This window comes from Emys orbicularis, chromosome 4 (genome assembly GCF_028017835.1).
Source record: "Emys orbicularis isolate rEmyOrb1 chromosome 4, rEmyOrb1.hap1, whole genome shotgun sequence".
In the NCBI taxonomy this organism is placed as follows: domain Eukaryota; kingdom Metazoa; phylum Chordata; order Testudines; family Emydidae; genus Emys; species Emys orbicularis.
In genome coordinates this window covers 46,138,994-46,152,839 of record NC_088686.1, presented here as the reverse complement: position 1 = coordinate 46,152,839, position 13,846 = coordinate 46,138,994, and the positions used below count along the sequence as shown (strand labels likewise).

The following is a 13,846-nucleotide window of genomic DNA, read 5'->3' as shown; positions in this document are numbered from 1 at the left end:
AGATTGGAATAGCAACATTGTGGGTTTTTTTCTATCTGTAAAGTGCCATGCACATTTAAGGTACTATAGGAATAAATAATATTTCTAGCAACCTCTCACATTGCATAAGACAGCAATAAATTATGCATATTTTGTTTACCAATCATACAACCTATGCAAGACTTTGACCTTAACAGCATTATAAGGGTAATATTTTATTAAAGCAGATCAGTTTGTGGACTCTATTTAAGATGACCCTTTCCTGCCAGCACTCAACACGGGAGGGATTGTGAATAGATTGCAGGGGATGTAACATGGTGCCTGAAAGGGGTGTGTGTGTATGGTGGGGAGGAGAATGTGAAAGCAACTGGCAAGAGGTAGGGCTTCCCACCTCCTTGGGAAGTCAACTCCCAAGCTGGCCTGGGAATCTTGGTGCTCTAGGATACCCAACACTGGGGCAAGGAGCCTCAGCAGTTGCTTACTGAAATTGACATTCTTGTCAGTTTCACTGCTGCACTACTGCTCGACCTGGGAATTTATTTCATTTCAGAAACACAATATGTTGCTGTTTCTGAAACATTTTTTAGGGTTTCTGGTTTGCAAGAAATTTTGAAAAATTTGGTTTTGTTATTCAGAATTAAACCAAATATTGAAATGCTAAAATTTCTTGGGTGTTATGACCCATGGTTCTCAAACCCAGGCCTGCAGGGTTCATGGTAGCAGCCACGTTTCAACCTTCCACCTAGCAGTCTGCTGACAATCGCTTACCTGGAACCATAAAGCTCATCCCCAGTGTGAGGTTTGGAACCTGAGGTTGATTGGCGGAGTCCCAGAGCTGCTGATTGGCCTGCTCCACCTTTCTTTGGACTTTCTGCCTTGTGCTTCCTGCAACTGCTCCACTTGCTTGATTTCCTGGCATCCTGACCTGGCTTGACTCCAGGCATCTGACTTGGCAATTTTTGTGGTTCCTGGCTTCCGGTTTCTCTTCGGCCTCTGACCTTCGGGTATCCTGACCCGGCCTGACTCTAGTTCCTGACTCATGATTCTGATGTCCAGTTTGTCTTCTGTCTCTGAAGCCAAGGAATCCTGACCCAGCGTGACTCTGGTTCCCAACTTGTGGTTCTGATCTCCAGTTGGGCCTTTAGAGAAGAGAACTTCCCCATACCCTAGTCCCTTACTGAGACACACCCAGAGCCCTATCCAGGGACTTTTCATTCGCAGGTACCTATCCAGCTGCACATCCTGGGGGACCCACAACAGATGCCCCTAAACAGGCCCACATCAATTCGGGAGCAGTGGACAATTTAATGGATGCAGGTACAGCTTGGGTCCTACAGATTCCTGCTGTGCAAGGCCATGCCTGACATGAGTGAAACTCTTAATGAAACTGTCTTCAGGTCCAGTTGTCGAAGATACTCTCCCACTGGAGGCCATTATTGAGGGACACAGAGAAATAATGCAATTCAATGTGATCCATTCCCTGCATTTTCCCAGATCCTTGGCATCTCCTGGCTGAACTTCATTCACTGGCGAGAGCAGAAGGTCATTTTCCTGTCAGAATTTGGTGGACAGCATGGCCAGGGACCAGTGAATGTTGTATCCAAACCCAAGTAGACTCAAGTAGGTGTAGTTGACTGCATTGAAACACTTGCTGGGGGAATGATGGAACTTCCCTCCCAAGCACCACAAATATGTCTTTGAGAATAACAATGCAGAAATCCTCTCTCCACATTGGGACAATTACTGAGCCCTAAATAAGATAACAATATAGAACCATTACCCACTACCCCGATCCCTGAGTTCTTGGACTATGTGGAGGCTGCCCGCATATTCACTAAACTGGATCTCCAGAGAGTTTACAGTCTCATCTGTATCTGAGAAGGGGATATATGGAATACTGCCTTTCAGACCTGCTATGGCCATTTTGAATATTTAGGTATGCCATTTGGACTGACTAGTGCCCCAGCAGTGTTCCAGCACTTTATTTAAAATGTGCTACAAGACCTACTGGACCAGTTTGTAATAGTATATTTAGATAATATATTGATCTTAGATGATCTGGACCAACACACCACTCATGTCTGTACAGTCCTAGAGAGACTACAACAACACAGACTGTATGCTAAACTTGACAAGTGCACATTCGATCAGACTTCTTCCGAGTTCCTGGATTTCATCCTGTCTCCAGAAGGAATCAAGATGGATACGTGCAAGGTCCAGGCTGTCTGCGACTCGTTAGCCCCCTGATGTGTGCATGACCTGTAATATTTTTCAGGCTTTGTGAACTTTTACTAGAGATTCATTTTGAATTTTTCAAAACAAGCCAAGTCCCTCACTGTCCTACTCTGGAAAAATGCCTGGTTCCATTGTTTGCTAGAGGCCCAGCATGGATTTGAACAGTTGAAGCTTGCCATCACTACTGCTCCTGTATTGGCCCTCCCGGACATGATATAAGCTTTGATTGTGGAAGCCATTTCTAGTATGGCAATCAGGGCAGTCCTCTCCCAAAGGCATGCACCTGAAAAAATACCGCACCCCATCCCCTACTGCTGAGGAAGCTTACCCCTGCAGAGTGAAACTATAAAATCTTGGACAAGGAGCTCCTGGCAATTAAGACCGCCTTTGAAGAGTGAGGACACTACTTGGAAGGGGCCTGTCTTCGGATCCAAGAGTTTACTGATCATAAGAACCTGAAGTACCTGTGCAGGGCCAAGGCCCTGCCTAAACCAACAACAGCTCTGGTGGGCCCTATTTTTCTCCTTGTTCAACTTAATTTGACCTACCAGCCCGGAACTAGAAATGGCAAGGCCAACGCCTTGTCCTGAAGATGTGGCTGTGACTCAGGAAGGCCTCAGTCCAGAACCAGCCAACGTTCTCAAGTCCCATAAGTTCTTCAATGCGAGTTGCTGCCAGAACCTGCTTGCACTCATCCACTTTGCCTGTCTCTGGAATTTCACCCCATCAGATAGCCATTATCAACTGAAAATGACATGACATCCAGGCGGGGATCACATTTAAAAGTGACTGCATCTGTGTTCCCCCAGGACCTGAAAGAGTGGTGGTTCTTCAACTGTGCCATGCCTCCACCCTGGCAGGACACTTTAGGGCGATATAAAACCTGACGATTAATGTCCTGTTTCTTCTGGTGGCCGTGAATGTGCCCCCGGATAGAGACCTTTATAGCTTCCTGCCAGGTGTGCGTCGACACCAAGATTCCATGCTAGAAACTGTGTGGTCTCCTCTAATCTCTGGATACCTCATCTTGGCCCTGGAAGGAAATTTCCTTAGACTTTGTGGTGCAACTACTAAAATCCAGTGGTTTCACAACCATTCTGACAGTGATAGATTGCTTTGCTAAGAGGGCTCACTTCATTCTTTGCATGGGTTTACCCTCTGTGGGGGAAACCACCTGACTGCATAAACTATGTAATCTGCCTTCATAGTCTCTAGTATCACATCACTTCTGACTGGGGACCACAGTTTACTGCCTTCTTCTGGCATGAAGCCCTTCATTAAACAGGAGTCCATATGCACCTGTCCTCTGCCTACCATCCTCAGTCTAAGAGCCAAACAGAAAGAATCAACCAGATCCTCGAACAATACTTATGATGCCACATCAACCATTACTAGGATAACTGGTCTTCATTGTTTCCCTGTGCTGAGTACTTGTACAGTAATGCAGACCATGCATCCACAGGCCGCAGCTCCTTCTTTATCAATTGTGGGTAGCACCCTTGATGTCACCATAGCTACCCACATCTTCTGCCAACTCTGCATTGGACCTAGTACTACACATCTATCACATACAAGATGAAGTGATGGGACACCTTAAAAAGGTGAAGGAGGACTACAAAAAACATGTGGACAAGTGTAGACAACAGGGCCCTGCATGATCTGTAGGACAAAAGGTATGGATTTCTACAGAACACATCTGCATGGACAGATCCTCTCGGAAACTAGGCCACCGATTCCTTGGCTCGTACTGGATATGGCAACAAATCAACACAGTCACCTTTGAGCTCCAGCTCCCTTGATCCCTTAGAGTCCACCCCATATTCCATGTTTCACTTCTAAAACCATACACCCCATAGAACCTAATCATTGCTCCCACCGGTGAAAGTACAGGTCAGGAGGAATACATTGTTCATTAAGTTCTCAACTCTAAGATCGAGCGGGGCAAATTATGGTACTTAACTGATTGAGAAGGTTATGACGCAGAACAATGAACTTCGGAGCCAGCTAAAAACATTCATGCTCCGATCCTGGTTCGGGCCTTCCATGTGAGCCACCCTGAGAAACCTGAACCCATGTCACCTGGAGAGTGCCACTAGGGGAAGGGATGGTGATATGACCTGTGGTTCTTGAGTCCAGCCCACAGGGTTCATGGGAGCAGGTATGCTTCAACCCTCCACCTAGCAGCCTGCTGACAGTTCCTTACCTGGGACCCACAAATCCCAGCCCCAGTGTGAGGTGCCACCCCTGAGGTCCAGCTGGCAGAATGCCAGAGTGGCTGATAGGCCTGCTGGCCCCACGTAAGTCAGCAGCAGGAACAGGAAGCTGTCTGAACAATTGAGCTCCACTCTGCTACCCACTCCCCCAGCTTGATTTTTCTGGCATCCTGACCCATTTTGCTTCTTGGCATATGACTTGTGGTTCTTGACTTCCAGTTTCGCTTCTGCCTCTGACACTCTGGTATTCTGACCCTGTCTGACTCTGGTATTCTGACTCATGGTTCTGATCTCCAGTTTGTCTCCTGCTTCTTACCTCCTGGTATCCTGACCCAGCTCTTCACTTCTGTCTCGTGACTGCAGAATTTAGTTCTGACTGCTAGGTCTGGCCCATGACCTGGCCATGAGATTGGGGTTCTCAGGGCTTCCAGCTGTAGAACCAGGAACTGAGCCCCGGTTAGAAACAGGGCTTCCGGGCTCCTTGCTGTGGAGCTGGGAGCCCTGAAAATCCTGAGAACCCCTGCTTGAGTCAGGTTTCCTGGACTGCCAGGCTCCCAGCTTAGCAGCAGGAAGCCTTGAACCCCTTGAAGCTCTGGCATAGCAGGGCTGCCCTTGAGCTGTGGACTCTGGAAACCTGGGGTACCTGGCCCCAGGTCAGTCTGCATGGCAGGGCTACCCTGCAGTCTATGTACATTTTTAAAGTAGACCAGTGAATTGGAATTAACAATGTAAAATCTTATGGCAAAGCAGACTTTTATTATTGCAAATTAAACTTGATTTATAATTATTCAGTTGAAACACCAGCACGAAACAGCTGGTCTGTATCCCTGGATGTAATCAGGTTGTGTTTTTTCTGTTTACACAAAGTATAGCAGTGTACAGTTCCCCTTACACTTTGACTCTGTTTCCCTGTAGCACAAATTGCAATCCCTGCAACCTCAAGGTGGGGAGACTTTGTCTGGACTGGTGGGGAAGAAAGGGTAGTAGCTCCTTTAGGGGTACCCCCCTCCAGATTTGGGTGGGGGGGAGAAGGCATCACCTCAGATGGTGGGCAGGCCAGTAGGGCTAAGATAAACCATTGTCTTCTGCACATCTAGTGGAGGGTATATAAACCTTGTCCATCCAGTCTGAGCCCCCTCTCATGCCCAGTTAGCAGCTCCCCACCCTCCTATCCCTGGGATTAGCAGAGGAATGGATTTTTGGTCTGCTGTGAGCATTGTGCTCTTCATCTTTTTGAGGACAGGAAAGGGATTTTTCTCTCACTGCCAGAGTTGCTAGAATGGGGTGGGTTTTTTCACCTTCCCCTAGCAACTCAGAGACCTAACAGGGTAGGCCAGGAGGTATGGGTCAAGTTGCAACAGCTTAGCAGGTATAAGGTGTCCAGTGCAGGTACTCATCTCAAAGAGCATCCAGTTTCCTGATAAATCAGAATTGGAAATGGATTTAGGGGAAGGATGTCACAGTTTAGCGCAACTACACCTGTATTCACCCTCTGTGGTCCCTCGATGACACCCACTCTAATCTCCCGGTTCCTCAGCCATCACCTCTCTTCCTCCTGACTGGGGTTTTTCCAGGCTGTACAGTTCCCTGCCTATACTGTGATATCCCCAGCAAGCCAGATTGCCTTATCAGACTAGGGTCTGTGCTTTGTTTTCTTTCCAGAGGTTATGAAATGCTGTAATTGCCAGCAGTTACAAATTACCACACAGCTTTTTCTAAGCAAGCACATTTAATCTTAAAGTGAAAGCATTACAGAGAAAACATATTCAAACAACAAAATAATCTATGTGCATGCTAATAAGCTTACCAGAGATCATGCCCAACTGCAACAAGGGCTCTGATAGGAGCGAGTCCTTCAAAGGGGTTTTTCTGTGGTTACAAGTTCATACCAGCCTTGGCTCAGAATGAGAACAACCATGAATAGTTGAGTCTTTTCTTGATACAGCATCGATCTTTGATCTTGGCCTCATGTAACAGGTGACCAGAAGATAAAGGCCCTCTCCTCATGGGGTAGCTTCAAAAGGCTGGGTATTTGCATAATTGGAGGTGGGGAATTTGCATTCATCTCCCATAGATACTTCCCAGAAAATTCACTTCATATGTCCCAATAGACCAGTGCTTCTCAAAGTCGGGCCGCCGCTTGGCCAGGTAAAGCCCCGGCAGTCTGGGCCGGTTTGTTTACCTGGCGCGTCCACAGGTTCGGCCGATTGCGGCTCCCACTGGCTGCGGATCGCCGCTCCAGGCCAATGGGGGCTGCAGGAAGCGGCGTGGGCCGAGGGATGTGCTGGCCGCCCTTCCTGCAGCCCCCATTGGCCTGGAGCGGCAAACTGCGGCCAGTGGGAGCCGCGATCGGCCGAACCTGCAGACGCGGCAGGTAAACAAACTGGCCCGGACCGCCAGGGGCTTTCCCTGAACAAGTGGCGGACTGGCTTTGAGAAGCACTGCAATAAACTATTTTTGTCTGCCACACTGTTCAATATAGTCCTTTGATCATCCAGACCCACAATAATACATGAACTTTGCATTAATACAATGTACTCCAAAGATACATACACTTGATTCAATAAGGTTTTTCAAGGATAGTGCAGGAAATTGCCATATCTTTTACAAACACATTCCCTAAAGTAGCTGGGGAATGGGCTTGGGACTCCTAATGTCTGGTACAGGGAGGAGACAACCCACTTTCCCTAGCCCATTAATCCTCATACAAGGGACAGTGATAGGGGTCACAGCAATGGGCTGAGACTAGCTGTGGAGGGGTACAGTGGCTGATGGCAGCACTCCACCAGATAGAAATAATGAAGGTAGGAATCATGGCCTACATCGTACAAATTATCACCAGGTAGTTCCCAGATAAGTAATAAATTTTCGGTCTTATTAAACCACATTCCTCTCATCTTGCCTCTCTTTCCATGTGTCTAGTTTAAACAGTGTCTCACTAGTGCTGATTCCAGGCCTGTCTCAATACACGTTTCTATGAAGGTGGCTCCTCTGGTGTAAATCTTTTAGTTTGAATAAAATTAAACTTGAATAAAAGATATGAGTGCTCCATCTTCATCTCTGGTTCCTTGTAATACTTCGCTGTTAAGATTAACATCTTCTGTCAGCTTCAAATAATGATGTATTACTGCATAGGCTTACATATTTTCAAAAACATGTTGACAAATGTAGATATAACGTAGTTGGTTTTTTTTAGGTTAAATACTATTTTAAAAATGTTTTGAATAGTATAGCTTCTATGAAATTATGTATCTTTTTATTATTTTTAAATTAAATACTAAAATCCAATCTACTAAAATTCTGTAAATGTAATACATAAATCTTGTTTCAAATGAACATCAAATAAATTCAGCTTTCTTTTTTCTAACAGATAAGTTTTATTAAAAGATCAGTCTCTGCACCAGATATGTCTGCCTTCAAAGACAAAACAGTGTTAAAGATTTCTGCTAATTTCAAAACCAGCGTGAAAGAGTTGAAGGTTATGAAGGAAAAGATATCTGAGCCAGAGGTTGAGACAGAGATTGAGAAAAGCTCCCCTACTATGCACCTATTGACTAAAAGCTGTGATGAGCCTTTACCAACACTGGTAGACATACCAATGGAAAGAACACCTATTTTGACCGGACAAGAGGATAGTGATGATGACATAGTTCTTGCTGAGAGAGCTCGAAAAGCTGGGATTAAGTACATTATTTTCCCGAAAAAAAAGAAAACAAAGAAATCAAAGAAAATGATAGACCGTGGAAAATTAGAAGCTATGGCTGAGGGATTAAAACAACCCTCGAAGATTCTTAAAAGGTTTTCTTTAATTAATACATACTGCATTTGTAAACCATTTATTTAAATTTGTGGTCATATTTTTGATTTTTGTATTTAATCTTTTTGAATGTGAAGTGTTACTCTGAAACATAGGAATTATGTTCAGTTCATTAAAAAGGGAATCCTATACTTTAATTAATTAACTTATTTATAGAACAATAGCCAGTGATTAATGAAGTTTAAAAAGTAGTGTGGCCAAAAGCTTAGTCTAGTTGTTATAACAGCACACTTTAAACTGAGATTTCTTTCCTCTGAAAGAACAGAAAGAAATCCTGAGGTTACAGGAGATTGAAATCCTAGGCTGGATTACCCTCTTGTGTTCTGTGAGGTTGCACAGTTTACATCCAAGGGAAGGGGTTCTCTTTTTACTCTTCAGACTTCATGTATCACTCTAAATATATTCATTATCATTGCTTATTTTTATTCATTTTATTATATAGGATATAGAAGAGATGTGACTTTAGGAAGTAATCAAGTATTTAAAAGGCCATAGATGCAGTAAAAGAAAGTTAATACTCTTACTTAACAGTACAGTGTGATTGAGTACAGTGTGATTTACTGTGATGGTACATTGAAGTGGTGGTTTGTTTTCAGGATAACCTTATAAACAGAGATGCTCTGTGCTTTTTGTTGAGACTGAAGTTTTCATAGCACTTTTGCTGAGAGTCAGGGCTTTCTACCTCTGTACAGTGTGCTGCGTGTCCTTCACCCTAGAGGTGGCTACATTTCAGTGGTTTTGTATATAATTAGATATTGTTTTAATTGGGATTTTTAAGATGAAAGAGTCTGGATAAATGTAAAATATTATCTCAACATTCCATTTTGGCACTCTGTATTTTGGTGACACAGAGAATATTACAGCTACAGATAAAGACTTCTATATTTCTTTGGCATTGAGTGGCTTGAAATAGGTCTTAAATCTGACACAATCAGCAGATTTTGATGTTGAACATTGTCGAGACTCAGCTTGGAGGCTATGTACTGACTTGACAAAGAAATTATCACTCTGGGCTTGGTTTTGGCACTGTCCTTGGCGATTATTAGCATGTTCCATGCATTACAATTTGGATGATGCACCTAGATGTACATTCCCTGGCCTCCTCAGAATCCCATTAGTGTGTCTCATCCATCTATCTAATCTTATAGATTATTATGCAGCTCTTGAATTTGGTCCTTTTCTCAGGTCTAGCTTTGTCTTTACATACCTCTGTTGAGAACTTTCTGAGGAGGTGTGTGTGCTTGGAACTGAGCAGCAGGTACTGATTTATTTTGGTGTGTGAGCATCATTTATCATACCTGTGCTCACTTGTGACTAATTTGTAATTATATTGTAATAAATGGCTCTTAGACCAAAAATATTAGAGTTATTAATTAAGCTAGTAAAGTGGTTAATTGAATATTTATTGATCGCCAAATTCTCCGTATCATCAATATAGCTAAGAACCTGTAGTTAACGTAATCATTTTTCCCCTCCTGATTCAGCTCTGTATCCCTTGGAAGACTGCATATACAGAATAAATTCAGTATCAGAGTATCTCCGGCAGTCCAACATTATCGAAGTCCAAGTCTCCCTTGTTTGTTAGATTTTGAGAAGTTTGCAAAAAGTAAAGGTGGAATTCCAAAAGACCTTGATGATCGTGAGTGGGTCAGAGGAATCTGGAATAGCTGGTTCGATGAGGCTTTCCCTCCTAGTAGGGCTTCTACTGAGGAAAAAGATGCTAAAGTACTAACAGACACTAAGAAGGTGGACTCTGCAGAACAAGGAAAACCTGATCTAGAAATAGATCTAATGGACTCAGCGAATCCTGTTTTGGTAGAAGATCTTGCTGATATTGAAGATTTGGAAACAGAAATCAATAGACTAACACTGTTGATTGAAAATGAAGGAAATTCCTCAGCGTTTCACTATTGTAGACGTGGAGCAATAAACAGGAAATTAGGCAAGTTAAAGTCAGCCATGGATGATTTGGAAAAAGTAAGTTTAATACAAAGTTTGTTTACTACCAAGAACTAGGTAGTTTTTGTTACCTTGTTGGGCATCTGAGTTCTCCCAGGGCTGGTAGAAAGCTGATAGCCAGCTCTATTCCACCTTCTTTTGCCTCTCTCCCAGAATGGGATGGTCCCAGGTACATATTCGGAGAATGGAGATGCAGGGCTAAAATACCCTGTGCTCTAGCACCATAATGTTTCTTTGGAGTCCATAATAGCGGTCTCAAGCTAGAGAAGTTCTGAATTGGTCCCTGGCTGGGAAGAGAGAGTGTAGAAAGTTGGCAGTAAATTTTTTTGTTCCCAGCTGCTCCAAGCACTACTCTGGGCACAGCTGATGATCAAGCCTTTATTTTCTATAAAGTGCAGTATAGTTATTATGCATTATTAAAATAAATGTTCTTACAATAATTAATATTTATAAATTAACATTGGTATTTGGTATGTTTGTTTTTGACGACTGTTAAGTCTATAAGTAATTTAGAGGATACCCACTTCATAGAGAAACTCTTCACCTCCACCCAAGAAACTACACAATCTAAACTAAGCATAACAAAAAAAGGATTAAAATAAATTATAAACAGCAAAAATAAAAAGATAAAATCTAAAGTACATTACTTGAGGGTAGAAGGTGTATTTAACGCAAAAATCTTCACTTACAGCCAATAGCATAGTTCTTCATATTTATAATTATCTTTTACTATATGTTTGTACAGCATCTAACATGTAGGGGCCCCAACCTGCTTGGTGTCCATGCACTACTGGAATATAAATGTTAAATCATGATTATGATGATGATAATTCATCCCAGCCCCCTCAGTATAAATAAATTGTTTACACATGTTTTTTAATCATCTGTGCTGTCCTGCTCTCTCAAGAGCTACAATGTGAAAAAGGTTTACCCTTCAGTCTGTCTTTGTTGGGGGATCTTATTCTTCATTAATTCAAATTTATCCAAGCAGTGCTCCTTCAATTTACTTATCTATTTTAGGTATTTCTAAGGTGCCTATCACCAAGGCATTTCTTGATGAAATAGTCTTCAGATCAGTAATACACCTCTACCCCAATATAACGCTGTCCTCGGGAGCCAAAAAAATCTTACTGCGTTATAGGTGAAACCACGTTATATCGAACATGCTTTGATCCGCCGGAGTTTGCAGCCCCGCCCCGCCGGAGCACTGCTTTACTGCGTTATATCCAAATTCATGTTATATCGGGTCGCATTATATTGGGGTAGAGGTGTAGTGTTTATTTTAGATAGGTACACTAATTATAAATTCCATATCCACATTGCTCATCTTTCACATCACCTGTTCTCATTATGCATAGATCCAAAGCATGTGGGTAAAAATCTCTTCACCTGGTTTGCATCTGAAGAAGTGCGGTTTTTACCCACGAAAGCTTATGCCCAAATAAATCTGTTAGTCTTTAAGGTGCCACCAGACTCCTTGTTGTTTTTGTAGATACAGACTAACACGGCTACCCCCTGATACTTGTTACAAGCTCTTACTCTTTACAGTACATTACAATACACAATATCACCTATAATCTCTTAGATATCTTCTAGACTGTCTAAAATTACCTGCACAGGATATTCAGTTTATCCTTTTAATTCCCCATCTTTATCATCCTCCAAAGCCTTAGAAAACAGGTGAACCTTGCCGTGTGTCTGGCAGGTTTACAAGGCCAGACTCTAGCAGAGCAGTGGCAGATTTGTATACTCATGTAAATTTTCCCTATGCTTATGTTAGCTTAATATTATGAGCACCATGAATAAAATGCATAAGAAATTATTTGCTTGGTGAGATCTAATTAATGTAGTAAGATCACAGTCAAATGCTTTCTTTTAAGGAATCAATAATGTTTTTCATAGCAATAATACAGTTCACATATGGCCAACACTGACATTTTCTTATAAACTGGGAAATGCCAATTATTTATCACCTTCAGACAGGTCAGCAATGTGCAATTTTGTGTTTATCCCCTAGAATTCAAGTATGTTTTACTTGTTAAAAAGTGATAAACTATGATGATTTCTCCGGCTAATATATATTTCAGACTGAATATTTCTGAAATTCAGGACAATCCTGCATACATTTAAACACGTACTTAGTTTGAAACATGAGTGACTTCAATAGGGTTACTCATGCTTAAAGTTAAATATGCACATAAGTGTTTGCAATATTGGGACTTCACATTTTACTGGCATAATATCTGTATTTCAAATGTATAGAACTGTATACTCTGCAGAGCAGAGTCTTTGACATCCTCTGTATTCAGGGAGCTCCTAGCTCATTTAAGAAACTCCTATCACTATCTAAATAATAAATGACTATTTATTTCTTATTTTCTTTTGTAGGCCATAAGCTTAGAACCACTTCTACTTAATGCTTATTGGCACAGGCATTTGATTTACCTCTTTCAAGAAAAAAATCAAGCTGCCTTGGATGACCTGAATGTTATAATTAAATGGAACAAAAATAATGCGGGTAAGTATCTATTGAAATATGACTGATTTTTTTAAAACAGTTTTTTCTCACAAATGCTGTTTCTTCAGTTGTATTAGGCCCCAGTATTGCAAAGACTTATGGACATGCCTAACTTTATGCACCGAGTAGTCCCATTTACTTCAATAGGATTGCTTGTAGTTTGTAAAGTTTTGCATGAGTATAAGTCTTTGAAAGATTGGAGCCTAAATCAGTATTTCTAAAACAATAACTAAATGTTTTATTTCAATACATACACAATTGTCATGACATTATATCCATTAATATTTCAGGGAAAGCTGGTAATGACCCTGCCTAAGGATTTCTATTATAAAGTGTTCTTTCAACCTGTTTTTTTTGTTTGTGGAAGGAAAGGAAAGGAAAGGAGCTGCAGTGGATGTTACTCAAAGTGCTTGGGAGCTCCCAAAGCAGCTGCAGCAGCATGGGTGAGGTTGGGGGTGTGTGTGTTCTGCTCCCAGCCTTCCCTCTAGACCCAGGCACTACATGCAGCAGGAAATTCCTCAACTCCTTTGGTGGGGAACAAAGAAACACAGGCTTCCCCAACTAGCCATCTGAATCCAGCATGTGGCCCCAACCACCCATCCACTGTCCTCCCAGGGCACAATATGGGGCAGGAGATTCCCCGCTTCTGGGGTGGGAAGTGGAAGAGAGATAAGCCAGACTCCACCTAGTGATTATCTGGATCAGCAAATGGTCCCAGAGGTTCATTCCCTGTTGTGGGGGCTCCACATGGGGCAGGAGCTCCCCAACTCCCACAAAGGGTAGGGGAGAGAGAGAGAGAGAGAGAGAGGGAGGTGGACCAGGCTCCCCAAAACCATCTCCTGGCTCCAGTAGCTGGCTCCAGTGGCTTGTTCCCTCCCACCAACTGCGATTGCAGCCTTCTTCTTCCACTAACTAATGTTATTCTTATAATGCAAATGGTAGAAGTCTATGCTGTGGTACAGAAGGTACAGGGTTCAAACATGCTCAGAGTAAGTCAGAAGCATAGAATCGTAGGACTGGAAGGGACCTCGAGAGGTCATCTAGTCCAGTCCCCTCACTCATGGCAGGACTAAGTATTATCTAGACCATCTGATAGGCGTTTGTCTAACCTGCTCTTAAAAAACT

At 42.6% G+C, this 13,846-nt stretch overlaps 1 protein-coding gene across 1 annotated transcript in view; it reads left to right on the top strand.

Annotated features, from left to right (window-relative positions):
* Positions 1–13,846, top strand: part of TTC6 (tetratricopeptide repeat domain 6) — a 153,174-nt gene that overhangs the window by 73,756 nt on the left and 65,572 nt on the right. The window contains exons 11-13 of the mRNA XM_065403290.1: positions 7,798–8,225; positions 9,729–10,221; positions 12,592–12,721. Of these exons, the coding sequence (XP_065259362.1) occupies positions 7,798–8,225; positions 9,729–10,221; positions 12,592–12,721 (1,051 nt within the window). The remainder of the gene's footprint in view (positions 1–7,797; positions 8,226–9,728; positions 10,222–12,591; positions 12,722–13,846) is intronic.